Source organism: Lampetra fluviatilis, chromosome 69 (assembly GCF_964198595.1).
Source record: "Lampetra fluviatilis chromosome 69, kcLamFluv1.1, whole genome shotgun sequence".
NCBI lineage: Eukaryota > Metazoa > Chordata > Hyperoartia > Petromyzontiformes > Petromyzontidae > Lampetra > Lampetra fluviatilis.
The window spans coordinates 4938062-4950542 of record NC_136343.1 but is presented as its reverse complement, the minus strand read 5'-3'; the positions used below and the strand labels follow the sequence as shown (position 1 = coordinate 4950542).

The following is a 12481-nucleotide window of genomic DNA, read 5'->3' as shown; positions in this document are numbered from 1 at the left end:
AGAATCGACTATGAGCACATATATTCATCATTCATTATGCCTTCCAAGCCTCCCTTGCATCACAGGGGGAAAGGGTGAAATCTGATTAATGCCGGAAACAAGAACGACCCAACAGATGTCACTACTCAATAAAATCAACAGTCAGCATTGCTTTTTATTGAGATATTCTAATTTGACAATATTAATGAGTGTCAATGAGTGTCAATGATGTCAGTAATTTTGGACGGGTCGCTGCAGCCAAACCGCTTGAGCACGAATCCGTGCAGGTGCCTGTCTGGGCGTGGCCTATACACGTGCACGTGACTCAGGAGCCAATCCCCGAGTCGACGTTTTGCGTCACGTGACGGAGCGGGCGACCGACCCTGTCAATTACACACCGAGAACGAGAACGCAACGGCAGCGAGATGCAGGGCAAGACGAATACTACTGGGCACCGATGGACTGAAATAAAAACCCCAGCTTTGTTCGGTTTAACATTCAGGCCAAATAATAAAGTCTGTTTTGGGGGTTAGATCCCTTGAATATGAATGTCTCATTCAGACTCTGCCTTCTCGACAGACCTGTTCTCCACCTGAAGACGGCTGCTTGCGTTGTGGCCGAAACGTCGTGAGAATTATTTTATGTTTTATTTTTATTATTTTCCTTCTACGTGACTTTACCGAAAGAACCAAGAAGTAATATGAATGTCTCGTTAACCCACCACCAGTCGACAGAATACGTTAACGGGTTTGTCACGCAAACGAAACGTATTAATTAAGTTACTTCGGCACTCGCTGGTGTTGTAAATGTTGTGGATTCAGAGAAAATAGGACTGCGTATCTTCGTCGTGTGAATATACTTTACGTGTGTGCATTTGGAAATATGACCGTACTGTATATACGCGTTGGTGTGTCCATGTGTATGTTTTAATTAGTGAGGTGCACTATAAAAACGTTGCCACTGGTGGAGACATGGGCGGTCGGAAGTGTTGGCTACAAACTCCCTCGTGTACGGTGTGGGCCGACAAGTGCTCGCTAACAGCACTTGCCCCAACAGTCTGTTAAGGCTATACGGGCGAGCTTTGTCTAATTAATGTACAAAGCTCATGCGAATATATATTTGCATGTATATGTCTGCATGCTGTACGTGTGCGCGTGTATGTCAATTAATCTGAATCGGTGTATGTGGCAAGCTGTTAACTACCTCGCCTTGTACACAGGAAATCGTGGGTTCGATCTCGACCCTGATGCCTGTATATTTGGAGTTTGCATGTTCTCCCCGTGGTCGTGTGGATTTGTTTCCCTCCGCATTAAGAAACATGCGTTTAGAGTGGCTGCTGCTACAGTTTTACACGTGTTAAGCCACTTCTGAAAAAGTGCTACCTCGCTCAATGCGTCTTACCTGAAAAAATAAAAAATAAACTTTTTTTTAATATGTGAAAGTAAATATAAGCTTATAAAAGTATGTGTACATATACACAGAATGTATGTTTATGCGTGATGAACGGTGGCCAGGAAAAACAGGTTGTGCGTGGTGGCGGTTACAGAAGGCCAAGTCAGGTTGTGAGTTGAATGGTTAAAAGCAAACCCACCCCCCCCCCCTAAAAACTAGTGCAAAACTAGTATTAAGATCAATGAAATGAAATAGATTACTATATAAAAGGGTGAAAAAGATACGAAATAATAGCAGCCGGCAACAGAGGCATGCTTGCTTCTGCAGCCGTCTGGAACACTTCCGATACTAGGAAAGCACTGGGAGCTGTGCGCTCTTAAATCTCGATTGAAAACCAATTTCTAAAGAACTGCTTTTCGTGTTTAGTTGATTGTCCTTCCCTCGCACCTCTAATTATCACGTTTTCAAACGTACGGCGCAGAAGAAGTTCAACATACATACACACGCTTTGGTTTTTTCAGTAAAGTCACAGTTCTTGCAGTCACGAAAGCTCCAAATCATTCATACACACATTCTTGTCCACGTCCCCTGCTAGTCTCATTTAATTTGGATGAGGTCCTAATACAATAATACCTCGATTCACATCTCCCCCTTTTGCATCGTTTCGCCAAGACTTCATCACTTTATGAATACCGCTCCCCGATTTGCGTCACCTCAATCCCATACTTGCGTCGACAGCATCGTTCATCCTTTCTCATTATCCGTCGTCTCTCAGCCTTCGCCTCCACCACCGTACCCTGTAGACCGCTTCATCAGCCACTTCGTTGTACTATCATTTGTGATGGCCAGGTTGTTTCTGAAAGAGCCATATTAACAGTGGACCTTACCTGGTAAAAAAAATAGTTTAGTTTTAGTTTAATATCGAGGCAAATGCGACATTTAGTGGTGTCGAGTGGAAATGTACTGAAACTCAAGTAAAAAAAAACCCAAAACCCCATAAATATTTGGAGAGGCTTCAATGCCTCCCGTATTTTGACAGGAAATAGACGCGGTGCTTTGCTTTTGGCGTTTGCCAACGCTACACTGGAGCTATTGAGGCTCGGTCTTGTCTTGGCTGGGTCAAAGCCAAGCCAGCCCCTGGTTGCTGCCTTTAAAAGCTGGGGCTCAAACTCCAGGCTCGTCACTCCGAAGTGAAGCTTCATCAGCCTCAACTCAAGCCCTTCTTTCTTGTCGTCGACAGCGAAAGCAGAAAACCCCGAAAGCAAAATGGCCGCCGCTATTCAAGCTCTCCTCGTCCTCGCCCTCCTTCACCTCGCCACTGCGACGCGTAAGTTGGATGGAATCTCTGTGTGAGTGTGAGTCTGTGTCTTTGTGTGTCTATCTGTGGATCTCTGTGTGAGCCTGTGTTTATGGATATCTGTGTGTGAATCTATCTTTGACTGTATGTGTCTATGGATGTTTGAGTGTGAGTCTGTGTCTTTGATCTTTCACTTTGTGCGAGTCTGAGTATGTGAGTATCCTTGACTTTGTCTCTATGCATGTCTGTGAGTGTTTTTGTGTCTCTCTGTGGATCTCTGTGAGTGCGAGACTGCGTCTGACTTTGCGTGTCTATGGATGTATCTGTGCGAGTCTGTGTGGTGGTGAGGATTTTTATCCAGGTTCTCTAATTTTCCCCTCCACATTCAGAAACATGTGTTTAGAGTGTTTGGCTGCTGCTATACATTTTCACATCAGCCACTTTGTTAAGCTATCATTCGTGACCAGGTCGCTTCTGAAAAAAAGCTACATAGCTCAATCGACCTTACCTGGTAAAATAATACAATATTAAGTCAGTGCATCTATTTGTGTGTCCGTGTGCACGCGTCTATGGCTGTCTCTATCTTTTTGATTTCTGTGGTGCTGGTCATTCACCCGCTTGTGTGCCGTTACTTGCCTAAATAATTGCTACTCGTGAACGACGCTTGCCCCAACAGTTTGTTAAGGCTATAGGGGGAATCCTTGTGGGAGCGTTGTGGTGTAGTATTTAGCGCACTGTGCTATACACCAGTGACCTGAGTTCGATTCCCGCTCACAACTAATAACGGTAGAGAATATTTGAACTGGTCCTGGGCCTTTCTTTAACTCAGCATTAAAAATAATTGTAGGGGTCAGTGTATAAACATCACCAGTGGGGAGACAAAGGCGGCTGGCCGTTATGCCTTCTAACAGCACTTGCCCTAACATGCTATGCAGGCTATGAAGGGGATTGTTTTTGTCTCTGTGTCTATTTGTGTTGCGTGCGTGTCTCTGCCTTGCCACAGCTGTCGTTGGCAAGCAGACTGTGAGCACTTTATCTACGGGATTCCTGGGCCACCCTGTGGGTGAGTGAAGTTCATTACAACTCAGCGAAACTACACTCAATGAATCACAATGCTAAACGGTCTAAACAGTGATGTTGCCAGTGCATTGGAAAAATGTGAATGAATGGAGTGCCCAATTAGTGCGGTTATGATGCCTCTAACCTTCGATTAACACGGTTGGCGATGTAGGGTGCGAAAGATGTTCAACATAGTGACAGAGTCATATCGTATATTATATTGCTCTAAGGCGATTTTAGTTAACGTGTTGCATGGTCTAAAATCTAAATAGACAAGTGGGCGACGGGGCATGATGAAAAAGCCCAAATAAGTGACCTCCAATTAAAAAAAAAAATCTGTAACTTGCAAAAAAATGGCGACATGTTAAAAACACACAAACAACCCATATAAAGGAGGAACCCTTCAAATAAATGAAAGCATAGGCCAGCAGGCAGCATAGTTCAGCAGGCGGCAGCATCTTAATGTTTCAAATGTGGTCACAGGCCAACACGCACACTCATATTGTCACGCATACATAGTCGCTCACATCCTAACACTCACTCACATTTTCATGCACCCACTCACACATGCTCACAAACACTCACACATTCTTACATGCACTTAAACACTCATTTGTGTACGCATATAAACGTGTTTTTTTTACAATGTGTCTCCATACCTCCCGATGTCTCATCGTTAACCCGTGGACAACTTATAGTGGGCAAGTCGTTGGCCCATCTCACTCACATCAGTCTCACGAATAACCCTGTTCTATATACTTCTATATGCAACGCATGATAGACATAATCAACGTTTTTGGGTTTAGATCGCGTTATTTATAAATGTGTCGTAACCCTCCACCACCCGACACGGCCAATCAGTAAAAATGTGTCACGTTGACAAAAGACAAATAGTTCACTGCTTTAGCCCACCGGTGTGTTGAAGCCACAACATTTACAATTTGAGTACGACGTTTCGCTGGTAATTGCATCCAGCATCATCGAGCAATTCGCCAGAATTGCCCGATGATGCTGGATGCAATTACCGGCCGTGTCGGGTGGTGGAGGGTTACGACACATTTATAAATAACGCGATCTAAACCCAAAAATGTTGATTATGAATAACATTGGTCGCGAAAGCCTACGTGTTAAACTAACGCATGATAGAGCCTGAACCCACATTCTCCATTCTATTCCCTCTCGCTATTACAGGAGGTCTGGGCTATGGAGGCCTGGGCTATGGAGGCCTAGGCTATGGAGGCCTGGGCTATGGAGGCCTGGGCTATGGAGGTCTGGGCTATGGTGGTCTGGGCTATGGTGGTCTGGGCTATGGTGGTCTGGGCTATGGTGGTCTCGGCTATCACGGAGCGGCCCTTGGAGGTGCCTACACGCACCATGCTTGTAACAGATCCATACACTATGCCACACACTCGACCACCCGTACAAAACAAGTCATGGTGAAATTAGCATTGGAAATTCCACACTCCCATGGCAAGGGGAGAGTTGATCCACACGACAAACCACTGTTGATCTTCCCTACTAAGTGTACTTGTTTTAGCCATCAACCAAGATTTTAACTCTCAACTTCATGATTGCGAGCTGCTCAGCTCTATGGCGGAGCCACCTGGTCAGTTAGGCTCAGCTGCTCTCTAAACGAACGTCAGCACCCGCCCTCTTCGGACAGCCACGCCCACTCGACCCATCTGGACCAGTCAAAGCAGAGCGGTTTGGTAGACCCACTAAGATATGCAGCTATTTTTCAGAAGCGACCTGGCCACAAACGATAGCCCAACGAAATGTCTTATCACGTGGAAAATTAAATCAGGCAAACACTCTGAACGCATGTTTCTCAATGTGGAGATGAAATACAACCCCCACGTGACCACCACGGGAGAGAACACACAAACTCCAAATACAGAACATGCATCGTCTGGGTCGGAATCGAACCCATGACCTCCTCTATACCAGGCGAGGTAGTTAACATCTAAACCACCGTTTCACATCAATCCCTCGTCAACTTCACATCGAATCTCCTCCCCCGCCCATTAAACACAGAACTGTCTTTCCCTGGCAGCTGAGCTCGTTCACCCTTATGGTGGGCTCGGATACCATGCACCCCCAATCACCGCGGTGGGTATGCTGCATGTGCATGCCCTTGCATGTGCCCCCCACCCCTACCTAATTGTTTGAATTGAATCTTAAAATCCCCTCCCCTACTAACACCATCACCACGACATCCAAAGATGAACGTGAGTCACGAGCAAAATTGGTTTGCCATGATTGCAGTCAACATTGAATCTATTACGGTAGAAGGGAGTGGAAAAATGTATGTATAGGAATAAGGATACATCCTATTCTGAAGAATAGGTTTTCCCATTTTTTCTGGCAACAAAACAGGTGTTAAAATGTTAAAACACCAAACTTAAACCTTTTGCAAATAATTATATCTGCATTAACCACATGTTCTTTTGGTGAAAATACAAACAAAAAACATGCTCTGAAAATATATGATGCATTGTCTTTGAAACTGATTGGTCCACACCAGAGAAAGCTTTCTTTTAGAGCTTAGTCTCAAACAGTGTTAGACCAGAGGACGCCAAATCATATTCTTATTCTCATCATGGATGAAGGTGCAGCAATACAACTGCCACCGGTGGCAGGTGCCTCAATGAGAGGTGAGCTCTACAGGATATTTGATTTATCCGGTTTAATTTTCAATGCCGGCACGTAGGAGTTCACGGAGGTGGGAGTCACTTCCCACAGTTCCCCTCCACCGCACGCAATCTGGCGATCGGCAAAAACTGTGCCGAGCCTATTTAATATTTCCGGGTGAAGAGATGCAGAACTGCATTTCCTCAATGAAATCATATCTCAGAAGTTAAGCAGATCTTGAGCCTGGATAGATCTTTGATTGGGCGAAAAACCGCCAAGCATGGACCAGGTGTCAAGGGCTGTTATAATTGGTTCTGTAAAGTTATTGCCACGTTAATTCAGTGGCGACCGGTTCTATTTGTGCGGAATATTTTCGCTTCGAAACGCAAAGGCTCAAACGTTCGGGAATGTCGTGTCGGTGGTGTATGGGGATTTAAACAGAATAGTCTAATCTTTAACGATCATCATCGATATCATTAATTTCAACAACCACTGTTGTTGTTTTATAATGAAACCTAACCGGTAGTTTGTCCGAGGTTAAAGCAACAGCAACCGATGACAAGACGGTAGTTGGACCATGAATATTTTGTGGAATAAAAGTGACGACGTTTCGATCACAACACAAGCAATGACGATCGCTTGTGTTGTGATCGAAAACTCGTAATTTTGATTTAATTAACTTTTCGTTTTCATATTTTTTCATATCTACGTGACTTTACCGAAATAACCAAGAATATGAATTCCTGCAGTTTTAAGTCAAACCACAAAACACGTACCTAGCCAACTGTGCTAATCGGAGGTGTGGAGGAAGGACAACTAAATACGAGAAGTAGTTCGCAAGAAATCAGTTTTCAATCTAGATGATGTAAAATTACCACAGCTCCAGTGGCTTCCTAATATCGGAAGAGCGTTGCAGATGGCCGCAGAAGCGCATCTGAAAGGGCCGCGCGATGATGCGGTGACGGTCTTTGTTCGATGGCCAGCCAAAAGCCGCTGCGAGCGTGTGTATGTTAGAACAACTATCACACCCGTTCGTTGCAAACCGTGCTAATTCGAAACGTGCTGGGTGAGGTTTAATGTTTAACCACCATTTAACCCTCCCTCCTGTGTGTGTTGTTTGCAGCCCTCGGCGGACTCGGCTACCCCCTCGGCATTGGCGCCGGTGTGGTGGCTCCTCACGCGGTGAAAAGCAAAATCGGTGAGGGTTTCTCTTTCCCGCCGGCAAATTCCCGGCGCATAAATGTTCCTTCGTTTATACAGCTCAGCTACGGAGTGTTGTTTAATGCGTGTATTAAGGACTGTGCTCGTTGACTGTTGGATGCGTCATTTACTCTCAAAAAAGTCTGCTGTGGTCAATATTATATTGTAACAGGCACGTGAATCTCCGTTAACCTTTGTACTGCGATATGTGCTGTGTATGCAGCTGCCCCGTTGGCGCCTTTTGTTGGTGCCATCTAGGTCGTCACCGGTAAGTGAAGGTCGCAGAGACACCAGAGGCTCACGCAGAGACCCGTACACTAAGACAGAGACTCATACACCTACCGAGACACCCAAAACACTTATCCAGAGACCCATAACTGTTCCCAGACAACCATACACTTACAGAAACTCAAAGATTTATGCAGAGATCCTCAAACTTGACAAAATAATAGCCAAAACCTCCCGAACCGAGTATAACCTTCCCAAATAGAGTATTGAAGCTCCTGGGTGGATTGGTGGCAAAGCGATTAAAAGTGTAGAGATGCACATTTCTCGACACAGTGGAGGGACACGTGGATTAGAGATCACATGAAGGTTATTGTCCCCCCCAACGACAACAATAGGGGGTAACGCTCACAATGACCAGAGCAACCAGATGGATGATAAAATGTGTCAAGTTAACACAGTGATGAGCACATCTGCAAGTCATCTCAGTCAGTGCATAGCAGCTCGGTTTGTAACCATGACCTGCTAGCATCAAGTGCCTCCCAAACATCACCTGACCCCGTCAACGTGCACCTAGCCTAGCAAAAGCACCATTGTGACCATCACTTTAGTGGTGATTCGACCGGGGCTGTTGTTGCTGTTGTTGCTGTTGTCTAAATGTGTCGTGTATGTGTTTGTATGTCTGTGTACAGTGACAGAATTGCTAGGCGATCGTTGACTTGCCGCACCAGGTAACTATTCCATGTAATTGTTCCATTATTCTTGGCACCAATTGGCCCATGCCCGCATTTGCGGCATTAAGTTCGTGCTGCCTTCTGCACTTATTTGACGCGATGCATTAATTTCCTTAGATCATCTGGAAAGTTCGTGGTTCACGAATTCCTCCTCTGTATGTGGAGTTTTATTCCCCAGGCCCCATCCCTTTATCATTATGCCTCACCCATCCCCCCAGACAAGGCATGGCTTGTTCTTTTAAAAGGAAGTGGCAATTAGTTTTCACCCCACGTGGGAACTAGCAAACTCTGGGCTAAACCCGAGTCGATTTCAGTGAAAAATTGTGAGAGTGTATGATCGGGGTTTTGGAAGGAGGGGAGGGGACACGTATTATGTATATGTTGAACTTCTTTGGCGCCGTACGTAGCCAACCGCACTCATCGGAAGTGCGGAAGGACAACCAACTGAACACAAAAAGTTGTTCTAAAGAAATGCGTTATAAATCTAGATGATTTAAAAGTTTATAGCTCCAGTGGTGAAGGGTTCTTAAAATATTCTTAGAGATACAGGTTTGGTCCGATCTTTATGTGGGCCTAACCCACAGATTGATGATTTATAATGCTGGCTATGAAGGTAGACTACGTTTGTTGAGTGCAATTTAATGATCTGGGATGCGTGCGCGTCTGTGCCCAGCCCTGCGTCCCATCTGCAGTCACTTCAAACAGAAGTGGTGCCTGTGGAAGTGACTCAAGACTCCGGTGAAGAAGTGACTTGAGGAAGGTTATGGACAGCCTCGCCAACCACCACCCACCAAAGGGAGCATAGGTTCACCACCTACTCCCCTCCCATACCTGCCCATTCATACCGACTGACCCACCCATCCTACCCAAGCCCTTGACTCTCACACGAATGCTCATCGGTGCAATACTATCATTTCGCCGTTCGTTAAGTTCCTCACCCCCTACTCCTATGCCAATTTCCTGCAAATTACGCCATTCGGACCCTTGAGTGCGTGCGTGAGTGAGTGTGTCATCGTGTGACAGAGTGAGTGTCGTGATGCAAGTGGGTGGGCGGGTTTGCCGGCGTCTGTCCATAATGTTTTTCTGAACTTCTCGGCATTAACACAAATGACGATGAATGAAAACGACCTGGAAAACAAAATCTACCACGAATAGAAAAAAAAATATATATTCTTTTTTTAAAACGAACCCTGACATTAATCGTAAAAAAAAAATATCTGGTGGCGAGGGAAGCACGCACACGGATTCCGATTCTGAAATTTGGGGGAGTAAATACATTTGGTGGCTGAAATTAGTCTGTGATGAAAGCTGTTAAAGAAAATATATTAACATTTTAATCATAATGGGACTTAGGAATCGACTCTTCGACTGGACAGAAACCAAACATAAATCAGCTGGATTGGGATGGTGGGTGCAATGCCAATGGGAGTTTGATTCACAGATGAATATATATACACGAATGATATCTGGGTTCCAAACGCCCGCTCCCCCATCTCTGTGTGTGCCCCCCTCCCCCTGCACTGAGTATACACCTATCGTTACTTAGCTCTTGTCAGCTCCAGAGTTTTGTTTTAACCGGCCGTGAAGTGAGGACACCTCCAAATCCTCCTCCAAGAATTCTAGATCATTGTGGGTCAAATATCTGGTTGACTTTGGCCCCAAAACGTTTGATAGTGGTCGGTCGAAAATTTTCGACACCGGATTATGTGTGTCTGCTCACGCCAAGTGTCATTAACAGCTGTCGTGGTTTTGTCATTCACGATTATGATTTCATTGGCCGGGAATTCAGTTGCACTGTGGATAACGGATGTAAAGTTACGAGTGGCTTAACGATTGAATTACTCGGCCGATGAGATGGGACAGGTGTCTGTTGGATAGTATGATGAAGGTTGTTAAGTTCTGGATTGATCCGACGCGACTTGGGTGGGTATGTTCTGTGAAACGTCCTTCTTGTGTTCCGGATTAAAATAAAAATCTGTACTCAATGCCCTTACGCGTGCCATTGCGTCATAAACCAACTACCGTGTATGTGCATGCAAACGGGTGCATGGAGTACATTGTTACACACCAACTCTCACATGACCCAATCGTTAACCAAAGCAACCAAAGTATGGAAATCGTACACAGTAGTAAACCGTTTACCTTCTAGTCCATTCACGTATAAAAGAGATTAACCTGCCAGACACCTGGTCACCCAGACTTCAGTGCAGTTAAACTGTTACGGCTTGAATTACAGATACAGCTTGCACAGATTCAGCATAGCCACACAGCAGATTAGCTTCACAAGAATTCTATGAAAGGGAAAAACCAGAGGAATCAGAGAAAAATCCACGCAAGCACAGGCAGAACATGCAAACTTCAAATATAAAGTCATTAAGAGTCGGGATCGAACCCACATCCTCCTGTATACCAGGCAAGGTAGTTAACATACTGCCATCAAGGCGATATGCTGGGAGACCAGCACTGAGGCTTCACGCCTGCAGTCTCTAACTTTAGGTAATATGCTGATCCGCCCTTATTGGACTTATGTGAAAAAGAGCTTCATAGCTGATCCATTCCTCTCGTCTAAATAAAGATTCTGATTCTATTGGCATTTGAAATGTATTGCTACAGGATACTGCGTCTGAACTGGAGCCATAGAGTAACCAATGTCGAAGTAAGAAAAGGGTCGCGCATAAAAGAAGACGAATTGATGATGCAGGCAGTAATGAGAAGGAAACTTGCACTATCCGGACACACATGAGGATGGACAAAAGGAACAAGTAAATTATGTTAAGCAAAATTGAAGGAACCAGAAAGAGGAAGACACCCACTACGGGACATCTGCCCATGGATCATGATTCTTCTATCGTATATTCTTTGGGTCTTTCGGTAAAGTCACGGAGATAGGTTCAAATTAAATTAAAAAAAAATATTTTATTTTTCATCAATTTGAACCTATCTACGTGAAAAAATTTCTCTCCGCCTGATGACGACCACTTGTGTTGAGATGGAAACGTCGTAGTTTTATTTTATTTCTATTAATTTTAACCTATCTACGTGACTTTACCGAAAGATGCAAATAATATGAATTTCTGCAGTTACGAAAGCTTTAAGTCAATATGCTCTTTCGTACACCATGGGAGGCGTGAGGGAGATTAGAAGCAACAGTTTGTACAGATGACGTCTTAGTTGAATATCAAGGTTTTTTAATTATTCCATGGCAGCAGTAACTGCTGTACGGATTGCAGCGATACCGCCAGGGTGTGGAGTGGAAGGTGCAACTCTTCGGCTATGGGTTTGACGGTTTGGTGCTTCACCACGGTCGCAGTTTGGCGATTCTTTGACATTTTCTATTCATGGAACGACGTGTACGCCGAGCGTCTCCCGTGCTTGCTTCCGAGCGCGGTTCAGTGTGGATCCAGAGCTGTCGTCAAAGACAAATGATCCCGATTACTTCCACTTTTGGGTGGTCGATAATTTTTTTGTTTGCTACGGTCATAGATGCCCCCACCATTCGGACCAATAGATTGTGACGATGAGACACTGCCCTATGTACGTGTGTATGTTGAACTTCTTTCAGACGGTAGGTAGCCAACCATACAAATCGCAGGATGCTGGGAAGAACAAGAAACCAAATACAAAATCAGTTTAAAAGAAATGTTTTTTTCTACGAGTTTTCCTGTGTTCTCTGCTGCCCAAAGCCATCATGCTTAACCACACAATGGAAAGATGTCGGCGTGGGGTAGAAATCAATTTATTTTAAAAAGTGTTTTGAAAACAATGGTTTTATTCAACGGTTCGATTAACTAACGGTCGAGAAGTACGTCAATGGCGCCTGAGACACGTGGCGCCTGTTTTTGTGCGAACCGATTCCATAGTTTAGGGACCGCGGCGTTTTTTACATACACAAATATATAAATAATAAGGCGTTCATGCAAAATGTCAATTGCTAACACTTTATTCAAAAGTACTCTCTTGAGTC

General features: G+C 44.7%; 1 protein-coding gene across 2 annotated transcripts; it reads left to right on the top strand.

Annotated features, from left to right (window-relative positions):
• Nucleotides 1-687: 687 nt before the first annotated feature.
• LOC144952621 (lamprin 1.8-10-like) lies at nt 688-10500 on the top strand. Of its 2 annotated transcripts, XM_078883105.1 has the most exons (8): nt 688-726; nt 2612-2698; nt 3672-3731; nt 4919-5086; nt 7482-7556; nt 7782-7826; nt 8476-8514; nt 9191-10500. In XM_078883105.1, the coding sequence occupies exons 2-6, from the start codon at nt 2638-2640 to the stop codon at nt 7814-7816; spliced, it is 399 nt and encodes a 132-aa protein (XP_078739231.1). In that variant the 5' UTR covers nt 688-726; nt 2612-2637; the 3' UTR covers nt 7817-7826; nt 8476-8514; nt 9191-10500. The 2 variants fall into 2 exon arrangements, with proteins under 2 accessions (XP_078739231.1, XP_078739232.1); XM_078883106.1 differs by lacking the exon at nt 688-726 and having other exon boundaries at nt 2517-2698.
• The last annotated feature ends 1981 nt before the right edge of the window (nt 10501-12481 follow it).